At 37.5% G+C, this 23,375-nt stretch overlaps 1 protein-coding gene across 1 annotated transcript in view; it reads right to left on the minus strand.

Moving 5' to 3' along the window:
- Trpm (transient receptor potential cation channel, subfamily M) overlaps positions 1 to 23,375 on the minus strand; it is a 715,965-nt gene that overhangs the window by 102,235 nt on the left and 590,355 nt on the right. Inside the window, exons 16-18 of the mRNA XM_090378481.1 lie at positions 22,388 to 22,446; positions 21,648 to 21,668; positions 19,118 to 19,260 (exon numbers count right to left, since the gene is read on the minus strand). Coding sequence (XP_090234607.1) covers positions 19,118 to 19,260; positions 21,648 to 21,668; positions 22,388 to 22,446 — 223 coding nt within the window. The remainder of the gene's footprint in view (positions 1 to 19,117; positions 19,261 to 21,647; positions 21,669 to 22,387; positions 22,447 to 23,375) is intronic.

The raw sequence follows: 23,375 nt of genomic DNA on the forward strand, positions 1-23,375 counted from the left end.
TTTTTTTTTTTTACATTTGCATAAAATATAGAATTTTCAGTTTTTCGACAAGCCTTCTTCCTCACACAGATTCACAATTGCTAGGTATGGCTCAAAATATATGATGCTTTTCTTGATATCATTTAGAAAGATGTTAAGAAAATATGATTAACAATTGTGACTGTCAAGAGAATTAATTTTAATAGATATAACTATTATAGTGATCATCAGAAATCATCAAATTTACATATCACATTATATATTAATACATATCACATTATAATTATAGTGTCACAAATAAAAACATAGAGATTTTACACATAATTATATGTACCAGTAGAAAATTATGTAAAATTCTATATAATAAAAGTAATGATAGCATACAAATATTAAATGAAACTATTCACTAGAGAAGGGTATCAATTGAGAATATCAAAGTTAAATTATTTTTGCATAATGAGGCAGTTACTTGAAGTACAAAGTACAGCACCTAAATTATTAAGCATTATGTATAAACAATTAGCTTAGTTTGAGAGTATAAGTCCAGTGTTCTCCTATTAGAAGGAAGCAACCGAGACTTCAACTAGCTAAGGTACTTTATAAACAATTCAAACCTGGTTGAGATAACGTGTTTCCTCCTTGCTTCAGAACTAGTATAATCCTGCAATCGGATGGGGGTTGGGAATCTGAAGAGAAACTGCAATGATATCTATATGGGGGGATTCAAAAAAGATTTGTATTTATTTAGTAGTAGTTATGATAGAAAGCAGAAATTTCTTTTGTTTGATGCCTGGAAATCTCTATAGTAACCATACAGTTTTTTTGGGATAAGCATGATATAATACTAAGAAATTACCTTCAAAAGGGCTGCACTGTGATGGCAAAATATTATTTCAACTTCCTCATAAAGCTATGTGCTGCTATAAGAGAAAAAGATGGGTAAAGCTGTCAAAAGGTGTGCGCTTGTTCCACGATAATACCCCTATACATTCCTTGAATGCTGCAGTGAGGTGTGCTCATGAATGTGAATTTGAAATACTGCCACATCCTGCTTACTCCCCTGACCTTGAGTCCTCAGATTTCTTCCTCTTTTCTGCCTGAAGTCCATCCATTCTTCATGGAAAACACTTTGCTGGTGCTGCTGATGAGGTGATTTCTGCTACCAAGTCGTGGTTTAAAGGAGAGTCAGAGGACTTCTACAACGCTAGCCTGTGGAAGTGTATTGAGATGTGGCAAAAAAATGTGTCATTTTGTCTGGTGACTAGGCTGAGAAAGTGTAATACATATGGCGGCGTTCAGCAGCTGCTTAAGCAGAATGCAACTCTGCACAGGTGACACATCACATATAATTATGGGTAGTGACAATGAATATATTAAACTGTAGAGATGAATCAATAACAATAAAATATTATGATGTGCTTCCAGTGGAATTAGAAGTTAGTTATATCCAAATGTTATGTAAATAAATAATATGATTTGAAATGGAGTACTCTATACTTATCAGTATAGAGTACTATACTGATAAGTACATGGAGTACTCTATATTTATCAGTATAGAGTACTCCATGTAATAAGTATAGGGTACTCCATTTCATGAAACCAGCTTATCTGATGCAGAGCTGGTTTCATGGATTATTTGGACCTGATGAATCCAATTTTTTTTTTTTTTTTTTTTTTTCATGTAAACCCCAAACACGAGAGGTATTAGAACCTATAGTACTTAGTACCATGCTTGGGTTGGAGGTTGAGAAGACGAAAGAAGATATTTGTTGACATTGGACTTCAACTTCTGTAGACTGTAATTTTCAGGAAATACGTATGAAGGAAGGTTGTTCCAGAAAACGGCAGTTGAATGAATAAACGAGGAAGATGAAAAGTTGGTTCTGTGAGTTTGGAGTTGGACAGTAAATGGATGTTGGCTGGTGGGGGCACGTGTTGGACTGTTTTGAAAGAGAGAGCGGGAATTATAGATGCCAATTCAGAAGAACAGTGCCCATGGAAGTATCTGTAGAAGAGGCATGCAGCAGAAACAGTACGTCTATGAGAGAGCGAGTGGAGAGACTCTGTTAGAGATGAATCATTAATTAACCTAACTGCCCACATCTGAATGGAATTGAGAAGCCTGAGAGAGGTTTTGGGGGCACCACCCCAGATGTGGGAACAATATTCCATGGCAGGGCGGATTTGCGATTTATACAGAGTGAGCAGCTGTTTGGAAGAAAAGTAACGAGGAGAGTGAAAGAGAAAACCAAGTTTTTTAGATGCAGAGGAAGCAATATTGGTAATGTGCTTGTGCCAAGAGAGATTAGAAGTCAGGGTAATCCCCAAAAGAGACATATCATTTTGCCTAGAAATCGGAGTGTCACTAAAGATAAGCATAGGAGCAGAAGAATCCTTTTTGCAAGATATAAGACAAGACTGAGTTTTAGAAGGGTTGAAATCAACTAAGTTGTCTTTGCCCCACTGGAAAATTACCTGAAGATCGGCATTTAAGGAATTGGTAGCAGATTTTCGAGAAGTTGAAGCTGATTGAGCGGGACAAGGTTTCTCAAAATGGAAAGTGGAATGCAATTTGCTATTATCGGCAAAACTATGGATAGCATTTCCAGTCAATAGAAGAAGGTCATTAATATAAAAGAGGAAAAGAGTGGGGGAAAGAACTGAACCTTGGGGGACACCGGCATTAGTGAAGTTAGAAGACAGGGAGCCATCTACCATCACCCTCAGTGAGCGATCAGAGAGAAAACTGGATAACCAATTACTAAAAACAGTTGGCAAACCATAAGATGAAAACTTGTTTAGAAGACCTTTATGCCAAACACGATCGAAAGCCTTTGAGATGTCAAGAGCAACTACTTGTGTTTCACCGAACTTTTCCATTGAATTAGTCCATAAATGGGTAACATAAGCCAGAATATCACCAGCAGATCGACACTGACGGAATCCATACTGGCGATTGTTGATCGGACGGAAGGTTTCTAGGTAGTTTAAGAGTTGGCGGTTAATTGATTTCTCCATTATTTTAGAAAGAGTAGAAGTAATTGCAATGGGACGATAATTGGATGGGAGGAATTTGTCACCCTTTTTAGGAACTGGCTGGATATGAGCAAATTTCCAAGCAGAAGGAAAAACACCTTTGGAATAAGAAAGTAAAAAAAGGCGGCAAAGAATAGGAGTAAGTTCAGGAGCACAGGTTTTGAGAACAAGTGGAGAAATACCATCGGGACCTGGAGTTTTCTTAGCATCAAGATTCGTCAAAATCCTCCTGACATCCTTTTGCCAGATGACAGGAGGCATTGTATGAAACGTGCTAGAAATGGTGGGAGGTGTTTTACCAAGATCATTAATACATGAGTTGGAAGAAAAATGGGATGCTAACAGGTCAGCTTTATCCTTGGCTGAAGTGACAATAGAACCATCTGGTTTTGACAGAGGTGGGAACAGAGATGGGCAAAAGTTGTGGCCAATAGCTTTGACAAGAGACAAGAATGCTCGGCTACCATTAGGGCAAGAAGAAAGTTTTCTACTCTTTGCCTGTTCAAAATCTAGTCTGGTCTGATTAATAACTGCTTTACAATTGTTGCGTGCTTTGGTGTATGCAGAAAATGAAACTGGAGAATTAGAAACAAGCCAATTATGATATGCAACATTCTTCTCTTGAACAGCCTTAGCACATTTATTGGAAAACCAAGGTTTAGATAAAGGATGAGATTTTAAAGTGGAGTGTGGGATAAAGGATTCCATTCCTGCAAGAATAATTTCACTGACACGATCTGAGCAAACGTTGACATGAGATGTTTTGAAACAGTAATCCAACCAAGGAAAAGAAGAAAAGAAGTCTCGCAGGTCATCCCATTTTGCATTCTTGTAATGCCAAACAACACGAGGTTCGAAATAGCCATGAGATGAAGATTCCATTGGAGAAGAGACAATCACCAAGTTGTGATCTGAAGTGCCTAAAGAAGGACCTCTCACATCAACGGCGTACTTAGAAGGGTTGTTTGTGAGAAAAAGATCAAGCATATTGGCTGTATGAGTAGGACTGTCCGGTACTCTTGTAGGTAAATGAACAATCTGTGCACGGTCATTAGTAATTGCAAAAGCCTCAGCATCACGACCAGCTGAGTCAGTGTGACTAGAAAAGGAAGAAAGCTGGAGTTATGAACATTAAAATCACCAAGGAAAATTACCTCACTGTTAGGAAAGTTGGACTGGAAAAAGTCAAGTTGCAAAGAGAGGAAGTCAAAGAGCTCCAAGTGATTAGTTGAGTTGGGAGAACGGTAGAGGAAACAGATGAATTTGACACAATGAGGTAGAGAGATTTTAAGCCAGAGAAGATTGAAGAGAGGAGATTCCAAACTGCCAAGTCTCTGACAGGGAATATCAGACTGGACATATGCACAAGTACCACCTTTGAGGCGAAAGGAATCATACAGCGAATAATTTGGGCATCTGAGATGAACAGCAGTTGAATCAACCGATAACTGAGATTCTGTCAGAAAAAGTACATGGGGTTTGGCAGACTGCAAGTGGAAATGGACATCGTTGAGATTAGAATTGAGACCACGTATATTTGTGAAATGAATTAGGAAGTGCTTGGGAGGTTTAGATCTTTTTCGCAGATAAGCTTGCTCTATTAGTTTGACAATTCATTGTGTATTCAATAGTAAGAAAAAGTGGATGGGACATGCTGTGTGAAGTAATGAAATTTTTGGATATGGAGTACACATCGTAAGAATGTACCCAGATCCTTGACATAACGTGGCCTCGACAATGCTCCCCGCATACACACTACTCGGACTCCCTCCAGTCACTATCTGGCAGAGTAGAGGTAGCAAGATTATACACTAGCTGATCCGGAAGCCTCTGAGTTACCAATAAGTTCGGTCCGGTGTACTAACTAGCGCCGGCCTGCAAACACCGTTTTAGAGCTGTGCCCTCGAAATGTAAGGAATATTGGATCTCGCCACGATGTTCATCATAACCTCAAAAGGCATCAATCATACTACATGATGGAAGAGATAGGGAAGGGTTGACCAGAACTTAGCTCTAGAGACTAAACCTGGGTTCCACCACTTCAAGCCTCCAATAAGCAAAGTGGCGGTATTGCACCAGTTGATGAGAGTCATCTACCACCTAGTACTGCCTGGTAACATAGAGGGGCGGCATTCCTCCATGTGGTGTGGGTGCCACACCTTGACCCCTGCGTACGTTGGTTCACACCTGGGTGGTCACCCACCATGTACTTGTGCATGGAGGTTAACTCTTTTGCATGACCAATTACATGGTCATGCAAAAGAGTGCAGAAATGTACATGTACTTGAGTGGACTGTGGTTCAAGCTCATTTGACTGCTAAATACAGTTAACAACTATATTCATTGTCAAAAGAATTAACTGTAAACTCTTCTGACCTAGTAGCTGCACCAGAGAAATAAACAAGAAGAATTTTTTAGGCCCAAGGTAGCCAAGTGGTTAAGCATGAGTTGCAGTAATACAAACACATGCGAGTGAGCGTGCGCAGACACACACACACTTTGGAGCGAACTACGATATAATCCATTGCAACTGCTGAAAATGGTTAACCATTGTATTCATTATGAAAATAATTAATTATAAACTCCTATGACTTAGTGTTCATGCCAGAGTAAAAGATTTTTTTTTTTTTTTTTTTTGTGTAGAAGCAGCACTGCTGCAAAAATCTTATGTAAGGTTGGAGAGAGAAAGTCAATGCTGATTTTGATAAAAATGTTGTATTAGGAAGTGAGGAAAATGGTCAAAAATTAAAATATCACATTATTTACTAGGTGAATGGCTCCTAAATGCAACAAAACATTTTTGTTACCGACCCAGTAGGTAACATGCACACATGCGCACGCGCCCACACACACAAAATCCAAAAGCAGCACATGGTTGATTATGCCATTTTGTTTTTTTTTTAAATAAATTGTTGCTTTTATGGCTGTGCTTTTCCGATTAAAAATTAATTAATGATGAAAATTGAAAATTAATACCGTACTGGAGAAATATTAAAATTTACACTGATGTCACTTTACTAGAAATTTTAATTTTTAAATTTTATTTTTCTGGTGTACAAAATACACCAACTCACCTACTCACACTTATGGGTTATCAAAAGCAATGCTTAAGCAGACAGAAATGTATCTTTTGAATAAGTGAGAATTCAACATATTTTTGTGTGTTTTACCATAAGGATGCTAAGTTAAAAGGTTTATTAGTTACATTTCATGATAAACATGCTTAGATAAGAAGCTCACCAGTTAACAATTACTGGAATCCAAGTTTCGTATGTGGATCTTAATGCTAATGCCAATAAAGGTCAGCTGAAAGACAGTTCTAATGTAGCACTTTATATATATTAAACATAAGTGTATATAGTGGGGAAACAGAAAATGAACACCAATAAAAGCAAATCTCACAAAAACCAATGCCTGATTAATCACTAATGCAGAACAGAACACAAAATGACTTGGAAAAATTTCAAGATATTAGGAGTACACAGATACAACCATCACTAGCCCCAACCACCTCTGTTTTACTAAACGTTTTAATTTAAGGAGAAAATAAAATAATTACAGAATTGACTATGTACTTTGCTTTCAGTATACTTCCTCCTTAACATGATAAATTTCATAAAGATTCATCGACCCAAAATATTTCTGATTAACTCCTGAACAGGTGGTACCACTCCCTTAGCACTGGAAAGTGACCTTTCCCCACCCCCAAAGTAGTAACTTTTTTGAACCTTTTACTGCCAAGAAACAATTCGAAACTGTTCACTTTTAAACATAATCTTACATTTTTAATCTGTTTTAAACATAACTGTGAACAGTCCATTTTTTTTTATACAGAAACAATATTTTTAAATATTTTTTTCAATTAAATGATTACTGAAAGCCAGTGCTATGAGTACTATAAAACATTATTGTAAGTTGTGGCTAAAGCCATTTTCCTTATGTGACTCTGAACAAACTAAGTTTGCTACTTAGTGCACTGATATCATACTGTGGAGGCCACAAGTTGCCTTGATATTGCAACACCATTAATAAAACACACTACTCCAGTAGACATGTATATTTCTGTTTTATTTAATGTGTTTGCCACTGCCCAGACTTGAGTTTTAACTTTAAAGTGTCATCAGTAAGCAGACAAGTAACATTGCATTCACAAATGCCTACTTGTTCACAAATGAGACTGCAAATAAAGTCGAAACTCAAGTCTGGTCAATAGAAAGCACTTTAATTAAAACAGTAATATATTACCCACTGGAGCAGTACATTTTATTTAGAGCAGAGCAATACTAAGGCAACTTATGACAAAGACGTTTAAACAATTTGAGATCGGTGCACCAAGTAGCAAATTTAGTTTGCTCAATGCTATGTAAGAAAAATGGCTTTGGCTACCACTTAAAATTACAATGGGGATATCAAAAAGTTTGTACCCTAGTCTAGATAAAACATCAGTAAGAAGATGGCATTTTTAATATATGTTGTCTACATATTCAATAACTAACGTGTGAAATTTCATTCCTGTAGATGATCGTAGTAGTAGTAGTGGCATGTGATGCAAGAAAGCAAATGTAATTTCATTCCTGTAGATGATCGTAGTAGTAGTGGCATGTGATGCAAGAAAGCAAGTGTATGAGCTTATGCAGCATCAGCCAAAAAAAAAAAAAAAAAAAAAATATCACACCATTCCCTCCATATGCCTATCCAGTTCCTCCTTAAATTTATTTAACCTATCGACTTCCACAACGACAGATGGAAGTTTGTTCCAGCAATTAACCACCCGCTGGCTAAAGGCAAATTTCCACACATCTATTCTACATCTCTCTTTTCTTAATTTGAATTTATGCCCCCTTAGGTTCGTAATCTGAACAAGTGGAAGGATCCCATCAGAATTCAGCATGCTCAACCCATTCAAGGCCTTATACACCTCAATCAGATCACCGCGCAGGTGCCTAGTCTCCAGCCACTGCAATTTGTAGAACTTAAGCCTCTCTTGGTAAGAGGATCCCTTCATTCCCATCACCAATCTTGTTGACCTTCTCTGTACACGTTCAAACAAATCTACATCCTTCCTAAAATGAGGCCTCCAGGCCTGTACGCAGTACTCAAGGCGTGGCCTGACCATTGCCTTATACAGAGGGATAATCACCTAATTTTCCCTGCTAGCAAAATTCCTAGCACCTAATTTTCCCTGCCAGCAACTACCCACTCGCTACAACTCTCTTTCCTCAATTTGAATTTATGCCCCCTCAAGTTCTTAATCTGAGCAAGTGGAAGTATCCCATCAGAACTGAGCCTGCTCAAATCATTCAAGGCCTTCTACACCTCAATCAGATCACCTAACAGATATCTAGTCACAAGATGCTGCAACTTACAGAATTTAAGCCTCTCCTGGTAAAAGAACCCCTTTGTTCCTCTCACCAATCTTTTTGCTCTTCTCTGTTATTTGCTCTAACAACTCCTTACTAAAATGAGGCCTCCAGACCTGTAAACAGTACTCAAGGTGTGGCCTTATACAAAGGGATAATCACCTACTTGTCTCTGCTAGCTGTTGTTGCTGTTTGTTTGTTTCTTATTTGGTTTTTAGGCGCATTAGCAACTAAGGCCATATTGCTCAGGGATATGTGGTGGTCATTCCCTGACCTTTCCGCATCCTCCGTATTTGGTGGTCACGGGTTCGAACCCCGGTCTAATCAAGAAACGTGTGCTGTGCAGTGCTGCTTCTGCCCACCCGGCTACGGAGGTGCCCTGTCTCTGCTAGCAAAATTCCTATCATTGACAAAACTTCATGACCTGCTCTACACTGCTCAGAAAACTTTATATCCGACTGCACAATTACCCCCAGGTCTTTTTCATTCTCCATCTCCCTGAGTGTAGTACCACACAGTTGGTACGTTTCTCTTGGGTTACTGCTACCCATATGCAATACTTTGCATTTGTCAATATTAAACTTCAGTTGCCACTTCTCAGCCCATCTACGTAACTTTTCTAGATTCTGTTGCATTAGCATTAGCATTAGTAGAGGCATTTGATGCAAGAAAGCAAGCTTATGCAGCATCAGCCAAAAAAAAAAAAAAAAAAAAATCCACTTCCACTTCACCCCTCTGTTCGTTCAAAATACCTGTCCAGCTGAGCCTTAAACTTATTTAGGCTATCAACCTCCACCACAAGGGATGGAAGTCTGTTCCACCAACCAACCACCCGCTGGCTAAAGGCAAATTTCTGCACGTCTATCCTACATCTGTCTTTCCTCAATTTGAATTATGCCCTCTCGGGTGATTTTTCTGAGCTAGAGGAAGAATCCCATCAGCATTGAGCATGCTTAAACCATTCAAGGCTTTATACACCTCTATCAGATCACCTCGCTGGTGCCTAGTCTCCAGACACTGTAATTTGCAAAACTTAAGCCTTTCTTCGTAAGAGCACCCCTTTTTTCCATTCACTAATCTTGTTGCCCTTCTCTGTACTCGTTCCAGAAGCTCTACATCCTTCTTGAAATGAGGCCTCCAGACCTGTATACAGTACTCTAGGTGTGGCCTGACCATCGCCTTATACAATGGAATAATCACCTCCTTATCCCTGCTGGAAAAATTCCTGTATATCATTGACAATACTCCATGAGCTACTCTTGCAGCCCGTCTGCACTACTCAGAGAACTTCATATCTGCCTGCACAACCACCCCCAAGTCCCTTTCATTCTCTACCACTGTCAGTGTAGTACCACAGAGTTGATACGTTGCTCTGGGGTTGCTGTTTCCCATGTGTAGTACTTTACATTTGTCAATGTTAAACTTCATTTGCCACCTCTCAGCCCATCTGCTCAACCTTTCCAGATCCTGTTGCAGCAGCATAGTGTCAGTAGTGTCCTTGACAACCCTGCCAACCTTTGTATCGTCTGCAAACTTGGACATTAAGCCCGATATACCATCATCAATATCATTTATAAATACAGAAAACAATAATGGACCCAACACTGAGCCCTGAGGGACTCCACTAATAACATCAGTCCACGATGAGCAGTGTCCATTGATTACCACTCTCTGTCTTCTCCCCCTCAACCACCCCTTTATCCATAGCAGCAATTTGCCTCCAATGTCACACTGCTCCAATTTGTGTAGCAGTCTTCCATGTGCAACAGTATCAAAAGCCTTTCTAAGATCCAAGTATATAATATCAAAGTTATTCCCTGCATCCAGTTCCTTTGTGACTGCATCATAGTATCCAATCAAGTTGGTCAGGCAAGACCTCCCCTTAACAAAACCATGCTGTGTCTGAGCTATAACTGAAGTCTTGTCTAAATGATCCTGCAGTGCTTCTTTAACCAGTGCCTCCATTAATTTTCCTGGAACAGAAGTTAAGCTCACAGGTCTATAATTACTTGTGTCAGCCTTTGATCCTCCTTTGTGAATTGGGGTCACATTTGCACATTTCCAGTCTATGGGTACCTCCCCTGAGTCCAAGGAAGCTCTCATAATTATGGCTAAGGGTTTGCTTACTTCCTTTGCTGCCTCCTTTAATATAACTGGATAGATCCCATCCACCCCGGGTGCCTTTCTTGTGTTTATCTTCAACAATTTCTCCTCCACTTTACTCCCAGTTATTTCAAGATTCTGTAGCTTACTGCTAGAGTTGAATACACCTCTGGCATTCCCCTCGCTGAATAACTCCTCATGTGTGAATGTCGATGCAAAATATTCATTTAGTTTGTTAGCTACCTGAGCAGGATCATCAACACTTCACCCATCAATATCAAGTGGACCAATCTGATTCATCCCCTTCCTTCTAGAGTTTACATAAGTAAAGAACTCTTTGCTGTTTTTCTTTGCATCCCTTGCCAAGGATTTCTCGTAATCTGCCTTCGCCTGCCTAACCTCCTTTGTAACTTGGTTGCATATCAACTTGTATCTATCATAGGCTTCTGTGTCATGTGTTAATTTGTATGTATCCCATGCATTTTTCTTCTCTGCCATATGCCTCATTAGTTCATCTGACATCCATTTTGGCCTAAACCTTGAACAATATTTCTTAGTTGGTATGTAAAGCCTAGTAGCTTCCAAGATAAGTTCTTTGAATGCTTCCCATTTTGAATTTGCTGTTGGTAACATCATCAGTTGGTCCCACTGTATAAAATTTAAATACTGTCTCAGTCCATCGTAGTCGCCTTTACGGAAGCAATAACCCTTCCCTTTACCCCTAATGGTAGTTACCTCTTTCAGTAAATCCCACTTCAGCACACTGTGATCACTGCCACCTAGTGGTTCATTTATCTGCAGATTCTTAATGCATGAAGAATCACTGCTGATAATCAAATCAAGAGTATTACTCCCTCTAGTTGCCTCCCGAACATGCTGATGTAGAAAACAATCATCCAATAAATCCACAAAAGTCCTGCTAGTGTGTGAGTAACCAGCCCCCAAATTCCAGTCAATATCTGGGAAATTAAAATCTCCCATTATAAGACACTCTGATTTACTGGCCCACTCTATTTCCCTGTACAGTTCCTTATTATACTCATCAGAGTCATTAGGCCTATAGCACACTCCTACTCTCAATTTTGATCTCCCAATGTTTATGTCACACCAAACTGACTCCACACTGCACTGTCCAGCGATGTCGACTGGCTTCACTTCCTTGGTTTTTATGTGTTTCTTAACTAATAGCATAACCCCTCCTCCCTTCCTATCCTGTCTATCCTTTCTGTAGACGTTGTACTCCCCAAATTCCAGTTCTGCATCCCTTATATCTGTGTGACACCACGTCTCTGATATCCCAACAATATCTGCCTTCGATGTTTTGAGCAATACCTCAAATTCATCAAATTTATTTACTAAACTCCTAGCATTGGTGTACACGCAAGTATACCTGCACCTGTTTCTATTCTTAGCTACCCTAACACAACCCATGTGTTTACTTGTACCGCAATGGCTCCCAGCAGTCTCTGAAATACCATGCATCTTGTTTTTCAGGCTTCTGCTCATTCTAATAGAAGCAGTGCAAGAATCTCTTTCACCTCTGCCAGTGGCTACTGTCAATCTATTGGTCTTTGTCTCCCCCCAAGCTAGCAGTTGCAGTAGCATACTGTCTTTACTATCATTAACAACCCTGCCAATATTTGTATCATCTGCAAACTTGGACATTAAGCCTGATATACCTTCATTGATATCATTAATAAATACACAAAACAACAACGGGCCCAGCACCGAACCCTGGGGGACTCCACTAATAATATTAGTCCACATAGAGCAGTATCTATTTATTACCACTCTCTGCCATCTCCCACTCAACCATCCCTTTATCCATTGCAGCAACTTTCCCTTAATGACATACCACTGCAATTTGTACAGCAGTCTTCCATGTGCAACAGTATCAAAACCTTTCCTGAAATCCAAGTATATGATATCAAAATTATTTTTGCATCCAGTTCGTTTGTGACGACATCGTAGTATCCAATCAAACTGGTCAGACAAGACTTCCCCTTAACAAACCCATGCTGTGTCTGAACTATTACTGCAATCTTGTATAGGTGATCCTGCATCACTTCTTTAACCAGACTCCATTATTTTCCCCGAACAGAAGTTAAACTAACAGGACTATAATTATTTGTGTCACCCTTTGAATCCCCTTTGTGAATAAGGATACATTTGCACATCTCCAGTCAATGGGGACCTCCCATGAATCTAAGGATGCTCTCATAATTATAACTATGGGTTTACTTACTTCCCTCTCTGCCTCCTTCAATATAACTGGATAGATTCCATCTGCTCCAGGTGCCTTTTTTATGTTGAATTTCAACAATTTCTCCTCCACCTTGCTCTCCAATCTGATTCATCCCCTTCCTTCTAGAATGTACATAAGTAAAGAAGTCTTTGTTGTTTTTCTTTGCATCCTTTGCCAAGGATTTCTCGTAATCAGCCTTCACTTGCTAACCACTTCTAATCTGCTGGAACAAACTTCCATCTGTCGTTGTGGAAGTTGATAGGTTGAATAAATTTAAAGAGGAACTGGAGAGGCATTTGGAGGGAATGATGTGATTTTTTTTTTTTTTTTTTGGCTGATGCTGCATAAGTTCATACATTTGCTTTCTTGCATCACATGCCACTACTACTACTACCTCTTTTGTGACTTCATTACAGACTAGCTTATATCTGCTATAGGCTTCTGTATCGCCTGATAATTTATATGTACGTTTGTTCTTGTTCAAACTTGCCTCCCTTCTTTGGGTGCAATGTAATTTGTTGCTATAGGAATTACTGCTAAGGTCAGTGCAGCTAAGAATAGCGAAGGGCATCACAAGTGAAAACAAAACTTCCGCATTCTTTTTTTTATTGATCCTCGAAATGTTTATATGGGTTGGCATGCATCAGCTATTCAAGCTGCTCCTAAAGCTCGTGGTGGTAGCATGCTGCCAGGATTGGAAAGGAAGGTCCCTCTAATTTTAAATTCAGCATATTGCATACATTTGATTTAATGAAAACATACTATTTTATTGGATGATCAAACATCATCATTAACAAAACAATTAATATTGTATTTCAAAATAATAGTAATAATTGAGGATACTAATATTGTAGTGATGTCACTCTCTTAGGTAATTTTTTATTTACAGTTAATGGCCTCTGTCACACTAAGAGGAGATTATTTGTGACCATTTGAGGGTTAACTGTAAAAGGAAATCCTTGCCTCATTTAACTTAAAAGAAATAACAAATTTCTTTTTATACTCTGTGCAGCCAAGGCCAGAGGAGTTTACAATTCATAGTAATTGTTTTATTGCAGCTGATATACCAATGCAGTATTGGACTTGACCTCACAAATGTGTGTATTGATGTCTGCATTATGTTACTCAGGACTACAGCTAAATCCTTATACAGTTGTTTTCCAAAACATAGTTCAAATTTATGTATGCTATTATCGGCTGCAAAATCTACTGAAATCAACGGTTTCTATATTTATAAGTGCCATTCATTATGCACTGCAGTCTTATACCCACTATTACTCAGGCTTTGCATTATAATTGATTGGTAACATACAATTACCAGGTTTGCCAATAAGTAAACAATGGAGACTGCCAGTTGCTAGATAATGACACAGAAACACAAATGCATGTGTATGCCATTGCACTTTATACATCCTAAACTGTCCTGCCAAAAGTATGTGAACATCATCACAACTGGGAGAGAAATAGTTTCAACGAACAAATCAATAGGATGAGACCCAACTTTGGCTCCCAGGAAAGCACTGATCCATCATGGAACACTTTAAACTATTTCCTTTTAACAGAATGCAGAAATGTGGGTCTGCTTTTTCAGGCAAGCTAAGGAAGATTATGAGGAGTCTTTAGCAAAGAATGTGAAGAAAAGATACAAAGAATTCTTTGCTTCAGTTAACACTAGAAAGAAAGGGAAGAACCATATTGGTCCACTAGATATTAATAGCATAATTACTGATGATCCTGTTCAGGTTGCTTACAAACTGAATAAATACTTTGCATCATACATTTACACATGAATAAGTTTTTAGGGATGGGGATACCAAAAGTATACAAATTATAACTGGAATTATATTTTGGAACAATTGAGAGGAAAGTGGACAAGAAATTGTTGAGGATATAAAAGTAGATAAGGCAAGTTGGGGCAGATGGAATCAATCCAATTATATTACAAGAAGAAGAAAATAAGGTAAGTAAACCTTTGGCCATAATTATAAGAGCATCCTTGGGTTTAGGAAAGATCCCTATAGATCAGAGATGCAGAAATACTTCTGCTCAGGAAGGGAGATCAAAGGGCAAGTGAGTAATTACAGACCTCTACGCTTCACTTCTATTACAGGGAAAATAATGGAGTCAATGGTAAAAGAAGTAAAGCAAGATCATCTTAAAGGAATACAGTTATATGGCAATCACAGCATGGATTTGTTAAGGAGACATCTTGTCTGACCACCTGATTACTACTGTGACACAGTAACAAATGAGCTGAATGCAAAAAATAATTTTGACATACATATACTTAGATTTCAGTAAAGCTTTTGATACTGTTCCACATGAAAGACATGAACACATATTGCATCAGTGTGCCATTATGGGCAAGTTACTGCTGTTGGTAAAGGGACATTGAGTGAGAAAAGACAGAGAATGTTTATTATGGGCAGTTCTCTTCTGAAACCAAAGTTATTAGTGAAGTGCCTCAGGGTTAGGAGTTGGCCCCCTTACTGATTTCAATATTTACTAACGATATTGATAAAGATAAATTAAGTGGAATATCTAAGTCTGCAGATGATACAAAGGCTGACAAGGTGGTTAATGACAGAAATCAGAGTATGCTGCTACAACAAGACTTAGAAAAATTAGACAGATGAGGCTGACACGTGACAACTGAGGTTTAACACTGACGAATGCAAGGTACTTAGTATGGGTAATAGTATGTTATTCTAGGATTACTGCTACTACCCATATACTTCATATGTATTGGAAGGTATCAGACTCAAGACAGTAGAGAATGAAAAAGACATGGATAATTATACAGTCCAAGATGAAATTCTCTGACCATCAAAGACAGGCTGCTAGAACAACTCAAGGAGGTCTATCAGTAATATGCAGAAATTATTCCAGCAGAAAAAGGGGATGGTTATCCCATTTTATAAGGTAACAGTTAGGCTGGACCTTGAGTACTACATAGAGGTCCGAAAGCCTTATTTTAAGAAGAATGTGGATCAAGCAGGTGCAAGGAAGAGAAACTACATTCGTCAAGGACACAAAAGGGTACTAAGTACCGTGAAAGACTTCAGTCTTGCAAATTGCAGTGTCTGAACACTAAGCACCTGTAAGGAGACATAATTGAAGTGTTTAAAGCTTTAAATGGATTGAGTAAACTAAATGCTGAGGGCTTCCTTACACTTACTCAGATGACAGACATAAGGGTATATAAATTAAATTGAAAAATAGTGATTGCAGGATAAATGTGAGAAAATTTGCATTCCGCCAAAGAGTATTTCATTGTTGGAATCAAACTTCCACATCTGGTGCTGTTGAAGTGGATAGTTTAGAACTAGTATTGGTCAAAAATAAAATAAAATTTAATTAAATTTGATTAAAAATAAATAAAATTAAAAATAAATTAAAATTAAAATTAAAAACTAAATAAAATCCTCATCTTATATCCCTTTTAAAAACTGTCTAATCCTTCCTAATAAATGGTAAATTTACCATCTAGTAAAACACCAGATGGTAAAAACTACCATCTGGTAAAACACCAGATGGTAGTTTATCCTAACAATCACTCTCTGGCCAAAAGCCAATTTTTGCACATCTATTTTAAAACCAACCTTTTTCAATTTAAATTTATGTTTCCTTATGTGTTTTGTCTGAGGAAGTGTAAGGATTTGCCATCAGAATTTAATTTATTCAATTCATTTACAGCTTTCTACCAGATCCATATCCTTTTTTAAATAAGGCTTTCAGACCTGTATGCATTAATCAAGGTGCAGTCTAACCATTGCTTTATACAGAAAGATAATAATTTTCACTTCCCTGCCAGTAAAATTCATGTATATTATTGACAGAACTTCATGAGCTGTTCTAGCAGCATGTCTTCACTGTTCAAAGCACTTCATGTTGAACTGTACAATTACCCCTAGATACTTTCAATATCCACCACCTTGATTGTGGTACCACCCAAATGATATCTTACTCCAGGAATAACCTAAACAACATGTGGTACCTTGTATTTATCAATATTAAACCTCAATTGCCACTTCTCAGCCTAATTTGTCTAATTTGTGTCAATAGTATGCCTTGTTTCCTGTCATTAACCACCCTGCCAATCTTTGTGTCATTTAGAAACTTGGCCATTAAACTTGATATGCCTTCATCAATATCATTAATAAATATTGAAAACAGTAAGCTATTCAGCACGAACCCTGATGCACTCCACCAACAATATTACTCCAGGAACAGCAGCACCCATGTATACCCACCCTCTGTCTTCTTCCTGAACCAAGCCTTAACTGATAGCAGTAACTTGCCCCTAATGCCACTGATGTAATTTGAATAGTATTCTTTCACGAGGAACAGTAACAAAGGATTTACTAAAATCTAAGTATATTACGTCAAAATTATTTTTTGAATCCAGTTCTTTTGTTACTGCATCATAGAAGTCAATCAGACTGGTCACAAAAGATCTCACCTTAACAAATCCATGCTGTTATTTCCATATAACTCCATTGCTGTTAAGATGATCCTGCAATATTCTTTAACCACTGACTTCCCAGGAACAGAAGTCAAGCTTACAGGTCTGTAATTACTCACTTTGTCCTTTGATCCCCTTTGTGAATAGGAGAGATATTTGCACATCTACAATCCACAGGGACCCTTCTGAATCTGATGATGTTCTCATAATTATGGCAAAAGGTTTGTTCATTTCTTTTTCTGCTTCTTTTAATATAATTGGATAGGTTCTGTCAGCACCAGATGTCTTATTTACTTTTAGCTTTAACAATTTCTCTTTCACTTTCTTCCTGTTATCACAAAATCATTTAGTTCTCAGTCAAAATTTGGTATACTTCTGGTATCTCCATCCTTAAAAACTTCTTCATGGTTTTGTCAGAAACTTAAACATGATCATCAATTGTTATTCCATTCATATGTATTGGGCCAATGTGATTCATCCTTTTTCTTCTAGTTTTAACATATGCAAAGAATTCTTTGATACTTTTCTTTGCATCATTCTCAGTCAAAGACTTTTCATAATCTGCTTTAGCCTCCCTAACCCCTTTAGTAATTTCATTACAGACTATTTTGCACTTAGTGTAGGTATTTGTGTTCCGTGCTAATATATAATCAATCCTAGGCATTTTTTTCTCAACACTAGCCTCATCAGTTCATCTGACATCTATTTAGATTTAAACCTTAAACAATATCTCTTAGTTGGTATAAAAAGCCTAGTAGCTTCTATGATTACTTTTCTGATTATTTTCCACTTTGAATTTGCAGTTTGAAATATCATCAGTCAGTCCCACAAAATTAATATGTCCTGGGTGAAGATAGACAAATTATTAGTGGATATGGACAAATGATATGGGTAGGTGCTGGTTTTTTCGTTTTTGCTGTTGCTGTATAAATTTGCTTCATTGCATCATTTGTCACTACCAATACTATTATCACAAATGTGCTGATTAGATACATGTCAACATTTTGAGCCAGCCAGGCAAGTTCTTAGATTGTTTTCCTCAAAACAGGTTGTTTTTACACTGTTTAATATATGGAATGAAGAATTATCATTCTAGGAGATGACATTTCCACAGAATTGTCTAAGTTATCAGTGTACAACTCAACATTAATAATTTTTGGTACTACAACCAACAGTCTGAGTTCAAACCCCAAGAAGCAGGCTCATATTTTGATGCCTGCCTGCCTGCTCCAAACTATATTGTAAACACCATAGCAAATGACGTTCTCCGGGCATTTTCTACGTCTGCACTTGACCATCTGATCTGAAGATTGTGTAATACAACTTCTTGCTCAAGAAGACCCATTTCCTGTTCCAAGATCCAAGAATGGGCTAGTTATCACTGCAAATGGCATCTGGCATTCATTGCTGTGATGGGACTTGTGAGCACCATCAAATTCCAAACAAACCACAGATGCACTTACAGATACTCCTGTGGACATCTGCAGCTCCAACATAATGTTTTCAAAGGTTACTATTCATTTGTATTTCTTTCTTTCAGGGATTGACAATTCCTATCCAGAAGTTTTATTGGGCAATCTGATGTTTGCATCTGTTGACATTACCCTCATTTTTTGCATCTTTTGATTACATCAATTGTGAGTGACTTTGTAGAGTTCAAATGTGTGGCTGGTGCACAGTGACAAATTGATGTATGACATGTGATGATTACGCCTCTTAAAAGTACTGTGACTCATTCTGTTTATGTGTAATATCTTTACCTATTGCCTACATACTTTTAATACTTTCACTATTCACTATGGTGGAAACAGTGTCCAAATACTTTTGATAGAATAGTAGCATATAAATAAGTAAGCAAATATTCAGAAGGAGAAATATAAAATCATATTTTATATACCAATTATTTATTTTAAACCAACTTATATATACCTTAACAACAGCCTCCTCTCCATTTTGCCACATGAACAGAGCCATCTTTTGACGATTTGATAATACTGCCCATATCAGAAGTTCATTAAAGGGATAATTAAAGGTAAGTTCAGATAAACATGCAGAATCATATGGAGAAGTCACTGTTTGGTGAATGGTATGGCTGAGAGTTGGACTCTACAGTAAAGAAAAATTTACGACCTATACTTTTTTTTTTAATACAAGAATTATTTTTTAAATCACATGATTTAACAACAAATTATATAGGGTGGCCACTGAAAGACTGAAGGGTTTGAAAAAGTCATAACTTGTTCATTTTTAATCTTTTTTATTTTCTTTTTTTACAGGTTATAGAGCATCCCTTGGAGATTAAAATGTGGCCACTGAAAAACTGACCACCCTTTCAGAATCTTCTGAAGCGATGTTCTGACAATGCCTAGTTGAGCAGAGTGACGATGAGTAGAGGCAGATGGATCCTCAAGGACACTCTACAGTACAGCTTCCACTGCTGCGTCAGTGCACACAGGACCTCTTCCTGGAAGATCGCCGACTGATCCAGTTCTTTCAAACAGGGCAATTAGGTTCCGAATCATGTTATCGCTAGGAGGACTTTAAAATGTTGCTGGTATTTTCTCTGAGTTTCAATAATTGATCTTTCACTGGAATAGAAAAACCCAACGAGTTTTACTCATTGCTGGACATCATACATAGCCATTTTAATCTCCAAGGGATGCTCTATAACCTGTAAAAAAAAGAAAATAAAAAAGATTAAAAATGAACAAGTTATGACTTTTTGAAACCCTTCAGTCTTTCAGTGGCCACAACTCTTTAAAAAATGGCACCTTCGGGGATTGACAAGTGCCAGAATTTAAAATTTTCTGACTGGATTTTAGAGGGATATACTTAGTTGAGCACCTCATTCCAATAAAAATTAAACATGAACAATTCAATTACATCTGTAAACATTTATAATGGCTATCTTCTTTGGTCTGTTTTTTGTGGACAAATGGATTTAAACTGCACGGATAATGCAATGGTTTTAATTCTCAGAATAGAACAAACTTGCCTTTGTAATGAGTTGCACTAGTACCACACTACTTTTAACAGAAACTGTGATTTCATATACCCAATGGACAGCACAAAAACAAAAAATTTTTTTAAACTTTTGTCTGTGTGTTGTTACTGTAGTTCATCTTATATAAAAAAAGAAATATCACTGTTTTGCACGGATTCTTAAAGACAAATGTAATCATTGATATGAGTGCCAGGATACTTTCTTAATACAGTATAGCATTGATAATCCGAACTAATTTGGACTTCTGATTTGTTCGGATTTTCGAATTTATCAAAAATACAGTTCTGGAGATTAAAAGAAAGGTTTGGTAAGTTTAGAAATAAAAACACTAAGTTGTAATTATGTATTTTTATTCATACATAACAAAAAACAAATGGAACTTTCAGCCGCAATAATGCATATATATAGGCCTTTATTGAAAATAATTACTTATTTTTTGCTGCACCATTTTTGGACTTTGTTTCTTTGTTGCCAGATCTCTCATTATTTTCAGCATGAGTTGGACAGTACTCAGCTTGTTGCTTGTACCTAGCCCTCGTGGGTATCACAGTTGGTAGAAACACCTTCCTCTCCACCCTGAGTGTAAAAGACCTGAGTTCGAGTCCCATCAATGATGGGAAGAATTTTTATGTGCCTTTTACACAACATGGAAAACACCCATAAAAACTTCTCAATGGGCTCAGGCAAGGGTAGCATGGTTTTCTCCCCAAAACTCGGGTTTTTCATTTAGCAAACAGAAAATCAATCACAGAACACACAATTTACAGACAGACCATAACCTATTTTACCATACTGAAGTTATGAAGACCATAACTTCCATACAGTAAAATAAAACTCTGTAAATGTTCAGAATCTCTTCATTCCTATATCTAAACTTGGTAAACATTTTACTCTGAATCTCACTTGCACATATCATGTTAGCTGCAATTTCTGGGTGCCCTGTTCTTTGTTATTGATTGATGCTTAACTTTTTTCAATGTTTTAGATTTGATTTTACAACAAAAAAAAAAAGAAAAAAAGTAAATATCAGATTACAGTAAAATAAAAGTATAAATTTTTGCTTTATATCTTTATTTTTATAGCCTGTGGATAATATTCCTCCGATTTTCGCTTATTACAATTGCCATTTAATAGAATCAAAATTCAATTCACAAATATGAGCACAATAACTAGCACTTACTGCAATTATTTTATGGCACCAGCATAAAAAAAAAATAAAATAAAATAAAAGCTTTCTCGTTCAGATTACTAACGTTTTGAATTATTGACGTTCGGATTTTTGATGCTCTACTGTATTTCCGAATTCTAAAATGCTGATTTTTTGTAAATTTTGCCAGAAATTTATAAAACTTCCGGAAACTTTGATCTGGAGGCTTAAACATGGGTTTCACTACTTCAAACCTCCAATAAGCAAAGTAGTGGTACTGCACCAGATGACGAGAGTTATCTACTCACCTAGTGTTAGCATGGAGGCAGCTCAACACATTACACAGACATCTCGCACTCTTCCCAGAGATATTATTTGGATTAAGGACAAGTCCTCTTGTAGGTTAGCAGGAAAGCACTACAGAATCAGCCCACTGGACAACATTATAGCCAACTCAGCAATGATAATACAAGGTCTTACTGGAAGAGACCCCAATGACAAGCATACCTGGTTAGCTATAACATTTAAAACACAGCAACTATCCTTAAGTCTGCTAGATAAGCATTTCTGCCAGCAATTATATAGTCCCCTCCAATCTCTCTCTCTCTCAAGCTTAAGGCATTTCCACTGTGCAAAATGGCTATAGTTAAATGTTGTTTACTTCAGTCCTCCCCCCCTCTACTGTCAGAGCAACTATGACCAGTTCTTTCACACTGGAAAAGTCCTGGATTTGATTCTCAACAGGAAAAGCTTTTGGGGACTTTTTTTCACACCTTGCTTGAGTCAGTTATGGTTTTGCCTCCTGGAAAGAAAGCCCTGTCGTAGTCAGAGGAAACTGAGTGAGCAAACCTGGAAAGCATGAAATTAGCAATACTGAAAATTCAGAAGATTATTAATTAGAAAAACTTTAGAGATTAAAGGTGAACAGGCTACTGTAGTTAAATAAATAAATCTTTAGTAATGTAGTCCAGTACATACAGCTTAAGGTATATCTTCCGCACTGTGTAGAAAAGAGCCCCTATCATGGTGAAATTTTCCAGGGTTTAACATGTACATTTAACATGTACATAACTAGTTGTTTTGAGGCAGGTAGCAAAAGAGTGCATTGTACCATTCAAATTAATTATGACGGCATCTCTAGACTGAGGAGAAATTCCGTTGGACTGGAGAAGCACCAACGTATTGCCAGTGCATAAAGGCAGTTCTAAGAGTGAAATGGGTAACTACCACCTAGTCAGTCAGACTTCGGTGGTAGGGAGAATAATGGAATCAATGATCAAGGGTGCAGTCAGGATCATTTGAATAGAAATGGAATTCTGAAAGAAATATAGCACAGTTTTGTAAAGGGAAAAATCATGTTTACCCAATATGATTAACTATTTTGATAGAGTAATTCATGACTGGAGGTAGGAAATAATTTCAACATTCTTTACTCAGCTTTCAGCAAAGCACTGGACTCAGTACTGAATGAGAAGTTACTCGATAAGTTGGAACATGTTGGAATCACAGGAAAAATACTTAGATGAATCACACAATGGGTGTAGGGTAGGAGGCAGGGTTGTGATTAATGGTTACTCATCAGATTAGGACAAGGTAAGAAGTGGAGATTCCCCAAGGATCAGTACTGTGACCATTGCTGTTTTTAATTTTCTTAAATGACATCAATGAAGGGATACAGAATGTGAAGTCAAAATTTCCAGATAATGTCAAGATTGGTTGAGTAGTTAACAATCAGTACAAGCCGAACTTCTTCAAGATGATTCAGACAGACTTCATGTGATGGTCAAAAAAGGTGGCAGCTAAATTTTAATGAAGTAAAATGCAAGGTCTTACAGTTGGGGAATACCAGCCCCAAAATAACTTGTTGTAGTTGAATTAAAAACAGTAGAAGAAGAGGGGATTTGGGAGTTAGGAATCACTTGAACGTGAGGTCTCCATGCAATGTACACAGGCGGCAAGAAAAGTCCACAGTGTCCTTTAAATGATTTATATTACATTTGCTCATAGAGATTAGATTGCCATAATCCCACTGCATA

The sequence above is a fragment of the Mastigoproctus giganteus genome, chromosome 7 (genome assembly GCF_048544385.1).
Source record: "Mastigoproctus giganteus isolate SK-2022 chromosome 7, ASM4854438v1, whole genome shotgun sequence".
In the NCBI taxonomy this organism is placed as follows: domain Eukaryota; kingdom Metazoa; phylum Arthropoda; class Arachnida; order Uropygi; family Thelyphonidae; genus Mastigoproctus; species Mastigoproctus giganteus.